General features: G+C 38.3%; 1 protein-coding gene across 2 annotated transcripts in view; it reads right to left on the bottom strand.

The window, feature by feature from the left end:
* Positions 1–13,675, bottom strand: part of kif5c (kinesin family member 5C) — a 33,844-nt gene that overhangs the window by 9,193 nt on the left and 10,976 nt on the right. For both annotated transcript variants that reach the window (XM_041260340.1, XM_041260341.1), the window contains exons 6-16: positions 13,605–13,653; positions 13,341–13,396; positions 13,042–13,129; positions 12,430–12,554; positions 12,025–12,129; positions 11,128–11,276; positions 7,318–7,466; positions 3,989–4,164; positions 2,715–2,783; positions 1,095–1,301; positions 464–610 (exon numbers count right to left, since the gene is read on the bottom strand). In XM_041260340.1, coding sequence (XP_041116274.1) covers positions 464–610; positions 1,095–1,301; positions 2,715–2,783; positions 3,989–4,164; positions 7,318–7,466; positions 11,128–11,276; positions 12,025–12,129; positions 12,430–12,554; positions 13,042–13,129; positions 13,341–13,396; positions 13,605–13,653 — 1,320 coding nt within the window. The remainder of the gene's footprint in view (positions 1–463; positions 611–1,094; positions 1,302–2,714; positions 2,784–3,988; positions 4,165–7,317; positions 7,467–11,127; positions 11,277–12,024; positions 12,130–12,429; positions 12,555–13,041; positions 13,130–13,340; positions 13,397–13,604; positions 13,654–13,675) is intronic.

The following is a 13,675-nucleotide window of genomic DNA, read 5'->3' as shown; positions in this document are numbered from 1 at the left end:
AATTGGTGAGTGGCCATAATAAAAAAAAAATCACTATATCCTAAAGAAAGGCATATGCAAACACAAATTTTGATTCTAATAAATCTAGTAGTTTTGTTAAAATCTTTACCATATATAGGCATCCTAGAAATATTCTAACACCAGTATTGAAGAACTACAGGACTGTATCACTCTCTGGGCTTCAATGGTTAAACTGTTTAATTTATTTAAATATGAATACATATTAATTTAAATTGTGATTGACAAAGCAACTTAAACACTCTCTACAGTTTTTTACCTGCAAGTGTGTGCTGCAGTCTAACTTGCTACCAGCAGAGGGCACTATTTCTCTTACTTGGCTGTTGCTGCTTTTATAATCTACTACTTGTGCCAGGCCAGGCCAGGCAGCAAGGTCTGAATTATTAGCCTGTGGTTCCAGACACTGGGAAGCTCTTGTGTTTAGAGAGCAGATGGCAGGCCTCACCACTTTGATGTCGTTGGTGCCGATGATGCCCCCGATCTCATTGAGGTCCTTCAGCAGGAGGTTCAGGATCTCAGCCGCTCTCTTCTTCTGGTGATTGCTCAGTTCTTGAAGCTGGTTCAGCTCGCGCTGGACGGCCAACAGGCATGTCTACAAAAACAGAAGCAGAACACAGTGTACTGATATCAGATATCAGATAAAAACCTGGTCTGACCTGCAGACAGAAAGCAAGAATATATCAAAACTCATCCTGGGGAGTCTGATAAAAGGCTGCAATCTCAACCACTGATTTGTGAATGCTCTCATATATTGTTACTTTATTGTTTAAGCAATGGGTACATTAGAGGTACGATATCAATGTGTAAATGATAGAAATAGAACCAGAAATGCATCTGGAATAAGAAAGGTCTAAAACAACAAAAATGTTTACATGTTTCCATTAGAATCAGATTAAACGAGAGAATAGGAAACAGCTTTTTTTTTATCCCTAATGTAGTCGATTGTATGCGCACACAAGGACGTCCTTGATTTTCTGGATTTCAAACAGAGGGAGCACATACAAAACACCATTTATTCTGATGTTTTAGTTTAGGTGGCCCCCACGCGTTCCAGATCACACCCCGCCGCTGCTCACTGTTTTCTGGGCGAGCTCATCGGCGAGCTGCTCGTTGGCCTGGGTCCTGTCCTCCACCTCCTGGGATTTCTGGTCGTAGTTGACAGCCAGCTCCTCCAGGGCCTGCAGCACCTCCTTCACCTCGTCCTTCGCGGCCTCGTTCTCCATCTGCAGCCTCGCCAGGTCCTCCTGGATCTTCTCATAGTCCCGCCTCGTCGAAGCCAGCAGCTGCAACACATACACACACACACACATGAATGGGGATGTCAAGATGCACTCCAGAATCACTCAGTTCTAAACCTGATGAACCTGTTAGCACTTAGAACCTAGATCCTAAACGTCAGTTCTTAAATGGAAAGTATAGCATGCAGTTCCAATAATGTACAGCATGCAGGTCCAATCCCTCCAGTTATATTTAACAAAAATTTGAGAATAAAAAACAAGTGCTTGCTTTTTATACACAAATTCAATTTAGCTTTTAATAAAAATGTTCATAATTTATAGTTTACTACAATGGCTAAATATAAACAATAAATGATAGTATAACCAAATTGATGAATTGTCCTAAAGCCTTAATATTAGAGAATAAAATGTGCCACAAATTGGCTTACCTCAACCACTAGAGAAAGAGCTGTTATCAGATGAGTGAGAGCTTTATTCCTATTGCAGGCACTGCAGCTATGTATTAACTGTACATCTGTATTACTGTATCATGTATTTTTATGTGTACATTAGGGCAGGGATAGACAAAAGTCGTAATGAACTTTACTATTCATGTTGCAATTTTCCTGACTTGTGTCCTTGTTTGGCTCCTCTGAGCGAAATATTGGATGAGTAAAATGATAGCCTGGAGTTACTGGCTCAGTAAAAGGTTTACAAGCTAAAGGTATGATCCATAGTTCCTTGCATTTATTTTTAGATCAGGTTGGAGTTTGAAAACGCGGTCACTTGCCAAAGTAATTATTCCAGCATACTAAATATCTGTCAATAGCAAAACTAAGAGCATAAGAATAAATGTTATCATAAAACTAAGACCATAAGAATAAAGGTCGTCATAAAGCTTAGCCATCACCAGAGCTTTTGCTATTACTTTAAAACAAGGTTTCTCTGATAAACAGGAAACTCAATTGTTTGCTGTTATTTGAACGCAAAACGTTCCAGCAGGTGTTAGAGATGGTAGCACAGATGTGGGGAGCGACAGAACCCACGCAATTTAAGGGAAGGGAGTGACCAGGAACCCAGTACCATGCGCATGCCAGCCCAGAGCTCGACCACATACAACACAGCCAGGCTCTCTAGACAAGCAGTCACCTGATGAGGTGCTTTCTTGTGTACTACCTCATTTACACCACAGGGGTCAGACTTCCTTGCAACCGCCCCTGAAACCCTACACTGGCATAGGCACATGTACCAACATATTTAAACTGTTCCAGTATTATATATATATATATATATATATATATATATATATATATATATATATATATATATATATATATATAGATAGATAGATAGATAGATAGATAGATAGATAGATAGATAGATATCATGTTTTTATACTGTGAATCGGGGTGCAATCCTGTTATCATTACTAATCAAATCATGGTTCAGAAACAAGATTAGCTTTGTTGGTTATCTTACCTCATCCTGGTCTAGCATCTGCTGTTTCAGTTTCTCTGCCAATTGGCTCTGTTGGTTAATCTCATCATCCTGCAGTACAAGAGAAACCAATTCAGTTTAAAGCAAAGACCACCTTCCCTCTACCTTCCTTCACCTCCACAAAACACCTTCCATTATTAGCAATTGTATATCACTTTTAAACATAACTAATAACTAGGGCTGCTCCAATTAACAGATTAATAGTTGGTCGCAGATAAAAAAAAAAAAAAAAAGCAATTTAAAATCGGACAGGTTTTTTTTTTTTTGGCTGGGCATTTTGAACTCCATTTCCCAACATCCCTTGCTGACAAAGAATGCGCACGAGTCCCGCGTCAGTTCATATCTGATTTGCTGTTGCTACACACATACTTCTTACATTTTCTACAACGTCTAGAACGATTCTCAATGTCTGCTGCTGTAAATGTCTGCATTTACTACAATCAAAGCAGATTTATTTACAAAGTTAATTTCAACAGAGTTCACTGTGTAGTGCAGCATGTATTTTTCATGATTCCTTCATTTGGCCTGGCATGGCTTTAAGCGAGTAAATGTCTTTTACTAGAGTCACAATCTGTGACTATAACGTTTTGTTTTATTGATGTTAGTGCTGTTAATATTAAAATTGCTGTTCAAGTTGTTTATGTATAACAATTTTTACTAGTTTATATTGTCGAGTATGGGTAGGAGAGTTCTGTTTCATGTTCCTGAAAACTGTTTTTTTAATGCCAAAAAAACAGAAGCCCTAAATATAATGTAAAAAAAAATTAAAATAAAGGCTGTTCATAAAGAGCCATAAGTGTTATATATGATATGTTTGCATCAAAGACAAAAAAAAATCCATTCTCAGTTCTTTCATGTGCTGACATTGTTCTGTGAAAATGTGTTACATTTACTGAAATAAAAACGCTTTAAAACAACCAAATTCCCATTGGGCTAATGTTATTTTAGATTCTTTTGATTTTGTTTTATGTATTACTATGCACGACAGCTACTATAAGATCGTTACCATTTTTAAAAATGTGCAGAGATGAAACAACCAATTAATCAACTAATGCTCAAAAATTAACCAATCAAAAATTTTAATCAAATGACAGCCCTACTAATAACACATTCATCGATGAATTAGGAATTGTTCATAACAGGTCTTTAAGCAAACACAGCAGTAAGATGTCAATGCCCAGGCACCTACACATCACCACACCAGTAGAGTACACCTAGTCAAAGATCAACAAGCCACATTGACCCCCAGATCATACCTTGTCGTCGAGCTGTTTGTACAGGTTTGCGATGTCCTCCTCGTGCTTGCTCTTCTCCTCCACTGACACCGGGGCAATGAGAGGGGCCAGGTTGTCGATGATGGGAGTGTTATCACAAGGCTCCAGGTTCTTCTGATCCTCAGCACTCAGCTGCTCATCTTCGGGTACTGCCTCACCTATTGGAGGAAAAAAATTAAACTGAGACCATCAATTGAAGCACAACATGAATAACAACGGTAATTTTACAGAAAACGCCCAAAATCTAGGGCAATAGAAGACATGATAAGAGCAATGATAATAATGCTTCTAAAGTCTAGCCCTGTGCATCTGTAATATACAGGGATACAGACCTGCCAAGGGATAAGAAATGTCTGTACAGTTGAACAATGTGGAGGTGTGTAAAGGTACCAGAGGGGCATGGACACATATTTGCAGAGCCTTCAGAGGCTTCTATTGTGTAGAGCATCAGACAGATTATTCATTCTCACGCAAAGGGGGTTAATGATTTTCAAGAAAAACAGCTGTCCTCAATTTATCTTACAGAGACTGCCGCTCTAACTGAGGCCTGAAGCTGCTGAAGAAACGCTGTGGAAACGCCAGGACAAAAGCCAACTGTTCCCCTTTTGTGTTTGGGATTGTGTTTGACACCTTAAACCCTAGTTGTGTTTTGTACCACTAAGCAGCAACCTGGACTGCTGTTAATAAACATCACAGCCTTATCCGCTGTCCTGTCCAGAGATACAACACAAAAATCTCATAGTGTGTTTGTGCTGCTGAAAAAAATATTCCAACTAATGTATAACCCATTTTTACACATAGGTGTGACTGGAATAGTCTAAACGAGATGCACCTATGATAACTGAGGTGACAGATGTGCAGCGGTACAGTAATGATTCAAACCTAGGATTCCTCGATTCACAGTCTGTTTAGTAAATCATTGGACCAAACTTCACTCTTTCAAGAAATAACGTCTTTGTGCGCAGTACTGCTCCCCTGTTTCAACTCGATGTTAAGACGCAATGACCCCTAGTAGTAGAGTTTATACTGAAGAAACAACAAAGATGTCTGTGAATCGGTCTGCTTCTTATCAGGGATGAGCAGCAGGCAATACCAAAAGGTAGAGCTTTTATAAACATGCTATTACTGACATGCTTTGTGATGCAGGGATTCAAATCGCAATTATCCTTTAGAAAAAACGGTTAAAAAGTAAGACCTTAGATGGAGAAAAAAATATATAACAACCGCTCTAGAGTTCAAGCTTAATAACAAATACACTACAACATGTGTACAAAATGTGTAAATGCTGTAAATAAGAATTTCACTTTATATAATTGTTTTCTAATATATAACAAAACAATAATAAAAGTTATTAAAAAATAAATACATTTGGGCCATTATTGTTGCAATGAGACAGGTAGCAAACACTTCATTAACAGCTAAGGATTGATGGCGTCATATTAGGCCTAAGGCTTCTACATTCTTCTGGTTTCCACAGTAACCCTGCAGCACTGTAACCAAGATGTAAATCAATGTACTGCAGTGATCTGTGTTTCTGGGCCGAGTGTGAGAGTCATGGCCTGTCAGCATTACAATGTAAACTACAGCTGAAGTGGACAGCATGAAATGAATACCAGACACTCCATAAACTTTAAAAAAGTATTTAAGCAAAATAAATAGACCTCTACCTTAACTCAAAGGAAGAGCTGATGGCCCCACAAACAGTGGAAACAGCACTTTCATTAATAATCATAGTTTCCATATATAGTACAGTAGTATTCATGCTTCCAACTATATTCTAAATGCAATCACTAAATGGTCATACATCTAACAGTAATTACTTTTTAGGGCTTAAAACACTAAAATAAATAAATACATAAATAGAGAAATAAATAAATAACTAAATAAATAAATAAATAAATAACCTTTAAATTGTTTACTTTTTTCAGCATATATGTGTGAAGTAAGCATCCACAGCCAAAAGCCATGGGACAATATTTAAATGTTAAACCACCCACCCACCTCAAACAGGGTCAGCGATAGACATTCTCTCTCATAAAATGCCTGCAGCTGACTGGCATGTGCCATGTCACATTTGGAAAGCCAGTAACATGCTCCTACCGGACACATACTGAGACTGGGAGTGAAGCCTCGCAGTGGGCTGGTAATTCAACATTGCTGCTTCCAAAGAGTCTAGAGGTAAGAAATTACAGTCTGATTGACACCTGCGTTCCTCGATGAGAAAAGGGCTTTAAATTATGACTCACACAGTTTGTCAATTCCCTGCTTTGATGGGTCTTTCATTCACTATCAGTGTTGCACATCACCGTATAGCCCCTTTCAAAATGGGTTAGAACAAGGTCTAAAGAGGTATGGGTAAGTATTCAATTATTTAAACAAGTTAAGAAAAACAGCTCTGAGTCTTTCCTTAAGGATTCATCTCCTATACAAAGCAGATGTCTAAAGCCAATGTGACCAATTACCTGACAATAGTAATCTCTAGTCCAAGCTCCTACAGTTCCTACTGATTTGATTTATAACTGCATATGACTTTACAATTTTTTCTGTCCACTTTTATAAACTACTGTAGCTTTCATTCAAAACAAGGAGCAATGGTTCTATTATAAACTTCATTACAGCAATTACATCAGCAGCACTCAGCTCAGAGTTTCCTAATGGCCAATAACCTGCGCTGCTATTCCCCGAGGGCCTCGATCTGTACTGAAGACTGAAAGACATTTGCATAATAACTGCACTGCTGTACTGCTTCAGTTGCTTACACGGCAATGGAAGACACCATGGGTGCGCACCAACAGTCTGATACCGCCTTAACATTATAAACCATAACAAGAACAAAAAATTTGGACATTTCACTATCAACAAACTGATGAACATATGCCTTACATACAAATTCTCCAATACTCGGGTACACAGGATTAGATTACACACACAATCTATTTGTTACTCTTTTTTGAGATCAGTGACATTCTTCCTGAATTTTTAATCTACAATAGATGCATTTTTAAGTTTAGCTATTTCATCAAAGCAATAGAATCTTTATAGAGATCATAGTAAGACTAATATAAAAATGTCTCAAAGCAAGCACATAAGGGACATGGACAGAGTATGTTTTAATAGGTTCAGGTTCGGAAAGTTCAGAGCTATCAGTTAAGACAACAATTGCTGATATTAAGGTTACAACTCAATAAACCCAGAGTTCCAATGCCAATCCCATCCTAAAATGGCCAATAAAAGTGCCCATTAGGCAGCAGACTCGGCTTACTTCACATCAATTCAATTCAACCACGAGCAAGAGAAGCACCCTGTCTTACCGTTCCTCCAGCGATTTAGCTCCATCTCCAGCTGCAGGATAACATTCTTCAGGCTCTTGCTCTTCTCCTTCTCCTTCTCATACTTCTTCTTCCACTCCTCTGCCGTCAGCTCCAGGTTCACTGATACTGTGTTTTTAATGGTCTTGGCTCTGTTTGCAGGCAAAAAAGAAGTAGGATATTCACCAACACAAATCACAAGGAATTTCAGTCAGGAAGCAGCCCCAAGAACCCATCGGTGTCACAAACAATTAAATTAGGATCAAGTCACAGTATATAAATACAGATAAGAAAATACATATTGTGATTCAGCTCACAAAACTATAACTACTGATTTAAGGTCTGTTTTTTTTACTTACAGAACTTACAGTATAGACACACATTGAGATATTAGAGAGTCACTGGACCACCGTGGTAAGCATGAAAATAGAAGGGGCTGTCTATGCTCCTTAATTAAAAACTTTCATTAATTAGGATCTCATTAACAGTTTTGACATGATTAATTACATGATTCAGATGGTCTTTATTACTCTTAGCATCAGAAATCTTTTATGGCTTTAGGAGATACTGTTGTTCTTCAGCAAAAATCTAATCTATAGCACTTTCGACTTAAAATCCACTCAGAGAAATTAATTCCTTGTGAAGAACTGATACAAAAAGTCTTTCAGTGATAAGTGCCCATCTGAAATGCCCTAGGGAGCGTCTGTCTCTGACCACATGTGGTTCTGGTCAGTGTAAAGCCTCAATAACTGGGTGGTATTTGTTTAGCCCCCTGGGATCAAACCACTGTACCAGTTCAGCACATTTTCATACCTGGAGGGAATATTTCAAAGCAATTCATTATGGACGATCTACCTTGTTTTGATACTGACACCCACAAAAATAATTACCCAACCTCACAGAGACAAAAAAAATAAAGAAGAAATGAAAACTAAAATCTGAACAAATAGAGCAGAATAAATTAAATTAGAAAAAAGCTCAATAATTGATCTGCCACATTCTTCTGCCCACTGAACACAGCAGATTAAATGAACAGGCATAAACTGAACAGGAAACACATGACTGACAAATTACTAGGCACACATTTATGTATTTTACATTTCAGTACAATGATTTCATGTCACCAATTGGCTTTCTTATAGAAAAAAAGGAAATGTGGCTGTAAGAAAAGTTATAAATGACAAACCAAATGAAAACCAGCAAGAATTAGCGCTCACAGATACGGTGGGTAATGGCTCTTTGAGTGATTGGAATACAAACAGATTGTAAAACAGCAAACACTTATTCCTGTGCCCCTAACAAAGCTCTGTCAACTGCTAAGGGTATTTTAGGGGACGTGACACCATAATCTGTTCCTTCTGATTTGGTTTCTGAAAGGACCCATTAAGGAAACGGAAGTAATTAATTATTGTTAATTATAGTGTTTCGTGTTTTGTTTGTTTGATGTGCTAACTGTTTGTCATTTGTCTTTGTTAGATGGCTAAGCACTAGCCAGGAGCTGTTGCTACAAGATGATAATGCATTACATCACCCCCAGTTGGTTCGGTTTCTGCTGCATTGTGAATTCTAACGCAATTGCTTTCATACTGGCCGACTTCGAGGGGGAAACGCATTTCCGTTCCCCCTCAATCGAGCCGAGACCACCCTTTCAGGTGAATCCCAGTCCTCTTTGGTGCGAACACTGATGCAAAGCTAATATTTATGACGTTTCACGTCTGCACAAACGAAACAGACTTAGGTGTTAACTGAACTCTAGTGTGAATTATCCTCTCCAAACGAACTAGGTGTGAAAGGCCCCTAAGACACAGACAATACTACTGTGGGTTCTTCATCCAATATCCTTTAAATCATTTTTTATGGATCTATGAAACACCACATGTTGTATACAGAGCAATATCTGTTGTTTAGACAATGTTTCTGCTGAAAAAGTGTTGATCCCTGCTGTTACTGCTTAATAAAATCAAAATAATTTTCTCTTCAAACTGTAGCAGATTAAATAACAATGAAGGTTCATTTTCTTGTCCTTCTCGGTTACTGAATAAAAAATGGTCCAGCTACCCTGCATTTATCCCATTAATCTTACAAAACCAAATATCTAGAGAGTTACATCCATAACATGGTAGTTCAGTAGCTCTCCACATTAACTCTACACTCACAGGGGAGTCTTGGTTTTGTAAGGCCTGCTTCTGAATGATTTAATTACTAAGAATCCCCACGCAGAACCTCATTGAGGGCTTGCTTAACACTGCACAGTGCTTTAAATATAGAGCACAAAAAAGCAGTTTACAACTGAATAGTAACCCACGTTCTATCTTTTGCATCTTATCAAAGCTCCTGTCATTTTACAGAATGTTATGTACAGCATGTTAAACAAGAACATTTCTCAAGCTGCTACAGCAAATCACTGGAAAATGATATATAAATACATAAATAATGGAAAATGATATATGAAAACATATATATAAAACTTATATGACATGATATATATATATGATATTGTATGTTCCTATAAAATGTTATAGTGCCATAAATAATATTTTCATAAATATTTTTTTTCTTATGCCAAAAAACAGGTTTTGTGCTGGTAGAGGGATGAAAAAATAAATAAAAGTAATGACACTAAAAGGCAAGACAGCACTGGTCACTACACCACAGAAAAGCTGTTGCTACCCTACAGGGGTTACAGCACAGAGCACACAACATGACACAAGGATGTATGGATCGGTCATGAAGACAGTAGGCTTAACACTGTACCAAATACAAATATAATAATATATATTTTTAAAACTCATATTGGAGAGAATAGTTTTCTGAGAATGCTATTTTTACATTATGCTAATTGAGTTCTGTTCTGCATCTCACTGGTGAAACACTAACTACCCAACCAAACGATTCATAATTAAGAGACCATGGCATAGGTGATTCTGCCCTTGGGTTAAGGTGTCCATAATACTACAATACAGCACAATTCATTGCGGTAATACTATGGACTAATTTAAAAAAAAAAACAACTTGTGACGCTTTATGACACACCACAACAGCAAAGAGCCAGGGATTCTAGTTAATTCATTTATACAGTAACAGTGCAAGAAAGCTGACAGAGGCTATGAACACAACAACGCCACTGTGACTTCTGACAGCAGCAGATTTAGTGCAAGCTAGAAACAAAACCATACATGGGAAAGTCCACTGCCTGATTCAGCAGAGTAAGATTTATGAAATCTGGTCTCGACAACGCACTACTGGATTGCTACACAGGACTATATTTTTAAACCAATGGTAAGCAGTGCTATAAGCAGTAACTTCTACTTTCAGATGTATGACACAGCAAGTTTCCAAAATGGCATCATTCTCCTCAGGGAAGGGTGGAGTGGCTATAAAAACAAGAGCTGGGGGACACAACACTAGATTTATCCAGCTCAAATGTAGATTTCCATCCACGGATTGCAATCACCTACCAGTAACAAGTATAGACACGACAACAATCAACTGCAGAGCTCCAATTTATATGAACATACTGATACAGAGGGAACACAAAGCCACTTTTTCAAGAACAGTGGCTTAAAACCTGGTTCAAGGAGACCGGGAGACCTAGTCTGAGGGTGTGTCTCCCCTGGTGTGCCATGCAGTGGCCTGAAACCTAGTCTCCTGAAGCCAAATGCCAAGTTACAAAGTGGCTTTGTGTTCCCTCAGCTTAACAGGCAAGTCCAGTCATACCAGAAGAAAATCACTAAGGGTTACAAATCTAGTTTTGAAGTATTTCCTCAAGACATAATAAATGTGGCTGAACACAGAGAGATGGTCCGCTCCCACCTCTGTCCGAACATCAGGGTGGACTTGGTTTCAGCTTCATTGTAGACAGAAGGGGAGCAGCAGATGACGATGGTGGTTCTGCAGTTGCCCCCCAGAGAGTCTTGGAGAATACGGGTCATCTTGCTGTCTCTGTATGGTACGTGTGTTTTCTAGGAAATACATTAGCACAGTGAATACAAATAACAATAATACTGTGACTCATCCTCAACCCCCTACTACTCCGTATGTATATGTTTTAGCTCTTAACAAATATTTCTATCAACCCCCCCCCCTCCAAAAAAAAAGAAAATTAGAACAGACATAAAAATCACTTAGGCAATTATTCATTCAGCTAGAAAAGATTCCCCTGTCACTTTCTATTAGAATGATCTTAGGAGGGTAACAACTGGGCTAAATATATCTTGTAAGTCAGGCTATTGAACAGTGGTGCGGAAACGCAGGGGCTAGATAAACGGTTGTCATTGAATTGTATACATTTCTATTGCTTTTGTAACATTAAACTACTTAGATTTAGGATTTCTCATTTGCCTCCAAGCCTCAATGTATCTGAAATCTGGGGCAAAATGAAGAAGTTTATTTAATAGATTCTGCTCTGCACTATTACCCTGGCAACCAGTGGACAGGCCCGTACAATATTCAGACAGCAGAATGCTAAAGGGACATTCCATGAAAATGTTAAAACTGTAAAACTGGACAAGTCGTCAATATTAAACTACTGGCAAGATCCTTAGTACACCTTTGCTATCACACACAAACACACATCACCCCTGAAGAAAGGCGTAAAAAAGCAAGCAAAAGTGACTCTTCAAAAAGCTGCAAACGTTACCTCACTATGATTTAGAACGAATGAAAGGAAAGTAATTTTAAAGTGGATCACTGAATAGTCAGATAACTTACAGTCCCTTCTGCCAGTGCAGAGATGACATTGCCCAGAGCAGACAGAGACTTGTTGATATTTTTAGCTTCATCTAGAACAGCTCCTTCTGCTCCAGTCTTGCTGACCTGAAGAACACAGACAACAGAGAGTGCAGAGGATTAGTCAGAAAGAACGAACTTACTTCTGTAAGAACACACACCTCCTCCACGCCCACATCACACTGAGCCAATGGGCCTTTTACGTGCATCGCCACGTGTTTAATGTATTAAAACAATAAATCTCAATCCAATAAAAATGAACAGACTGTGAATACGGACCCTTACCATTGCTTACATGGACCCTTCAGCATTATGTGATAACTTTTGAAACTTTTAATACAGAGGCAATGGCTACAATAGACACAGTGGGTGAAGATAAATGCTTACCTTCTCGCTACCAGCCAAGTCTACCAGATAGAGCTTCCCGCACAGCTTCTTCTCTGTCTCCACGTTCTCTTGTTTAATATTAATCAAGAAGATGCTGTGGCTCCTGGAGCTGTGTTCATTCATATCTGTGTGGGGACAGTAGATTGAGTATAAACTTGGGTACAACAGCATTCTATTGTATAGTGAGTAAAGCCCAAACAAAGAAAAGAACCACAATAATGTAAATCACTTTAACTTGGTGTGTACCACTAGAAAAGTTATGTGTACCATCAGTACACTTTCCACATCACCCTCTTGCAGCATGTGAGGTAGACAGATAGTCCTAGCAGCACTAATTATTGTACCATAAGCTTGCAGTGACTTTCAAACTGAAGTCAGTTTAGAAACTCAAGCACTGTTTCAATATCTTGCAGTCATTCAAATCACACATTACATACACAGCAATTCATTAGCTAGCTTATTATACAACTTATATTTTCTATAACTATTAATCGTGGCACGATGGTTAAAACAAAACCCTTTTTGCAGATATCTAAATAAATAATTGTAAATGAATGGTGCTAACTCTTTTTTCAACTCAACGGCAGAGAGATGTACGCGAGGGATACATACTTGTAACAGCAACGTGGCGATTGGCTTTTCCTTCATCAATAACATCCATCACCTCCTCGGGACTGGAGACAAACCTCTCTGTGCAGCCCTACCAAACAATCACCAGAGAAAAGGATTTACAAACTGAAGATATCTATGCAGTGCACAGCATTTAAAACAACAAAAAAAATACTGCTATAGCACATTACATTTGTATCATGCAAACAAAGTTTGTTATTTTATTTGGAGTTAAATGAATTTGTTTTTTGCTAGTTAGAATATTTTTGGTTCATTAACAGGATCGCCCTTTGTCATCTCACCTTCACATATGGAACTCTGTTTTTGTCTTCATGTACAGCTAGGTTGGTCTTGGAAACTACAAAAACACACAGATATAAGTAACGGAGAAAGATCACAATATCACCCCTGAACCAGACTTCCACATTGTGAATGAATGGGAAAGGAAGCACTTCAATAGGAAGACATTATCAAATAAGCTGTTTGTGCATAAAGGAGTTCAGTTTACTCTCTTTGTATACAGTGTGAATCATAAGATAACTGTGCTAGGGGTCTGAACCACTTACCATCTAGCAGGTCTCTAATTTTGTCCATGTAGATCTCAAAATAAGAAACCTAGTGGGGGAGAGAAATGGGA

The sequence above is a fragment of the Polyodon spathula genome, chromosome 10 (assembly GCF_017654505.1).
Source record: "Polyodon spathula isolate WHYD16114869_AA chromosome 10, ASM1765450v1, whole genome shotgun sequence".
NCBI classification, from domain to species: domain Eukaryota; kingdom Metazoa; phylum Chordata; class Actinopteri; order Acipenseriformes; family Polyodontidae; genus Polyodon; species Polyodon spathula.
This window is presented reverse-complemented; position numbering and strand designations above follow the sequence as displayed.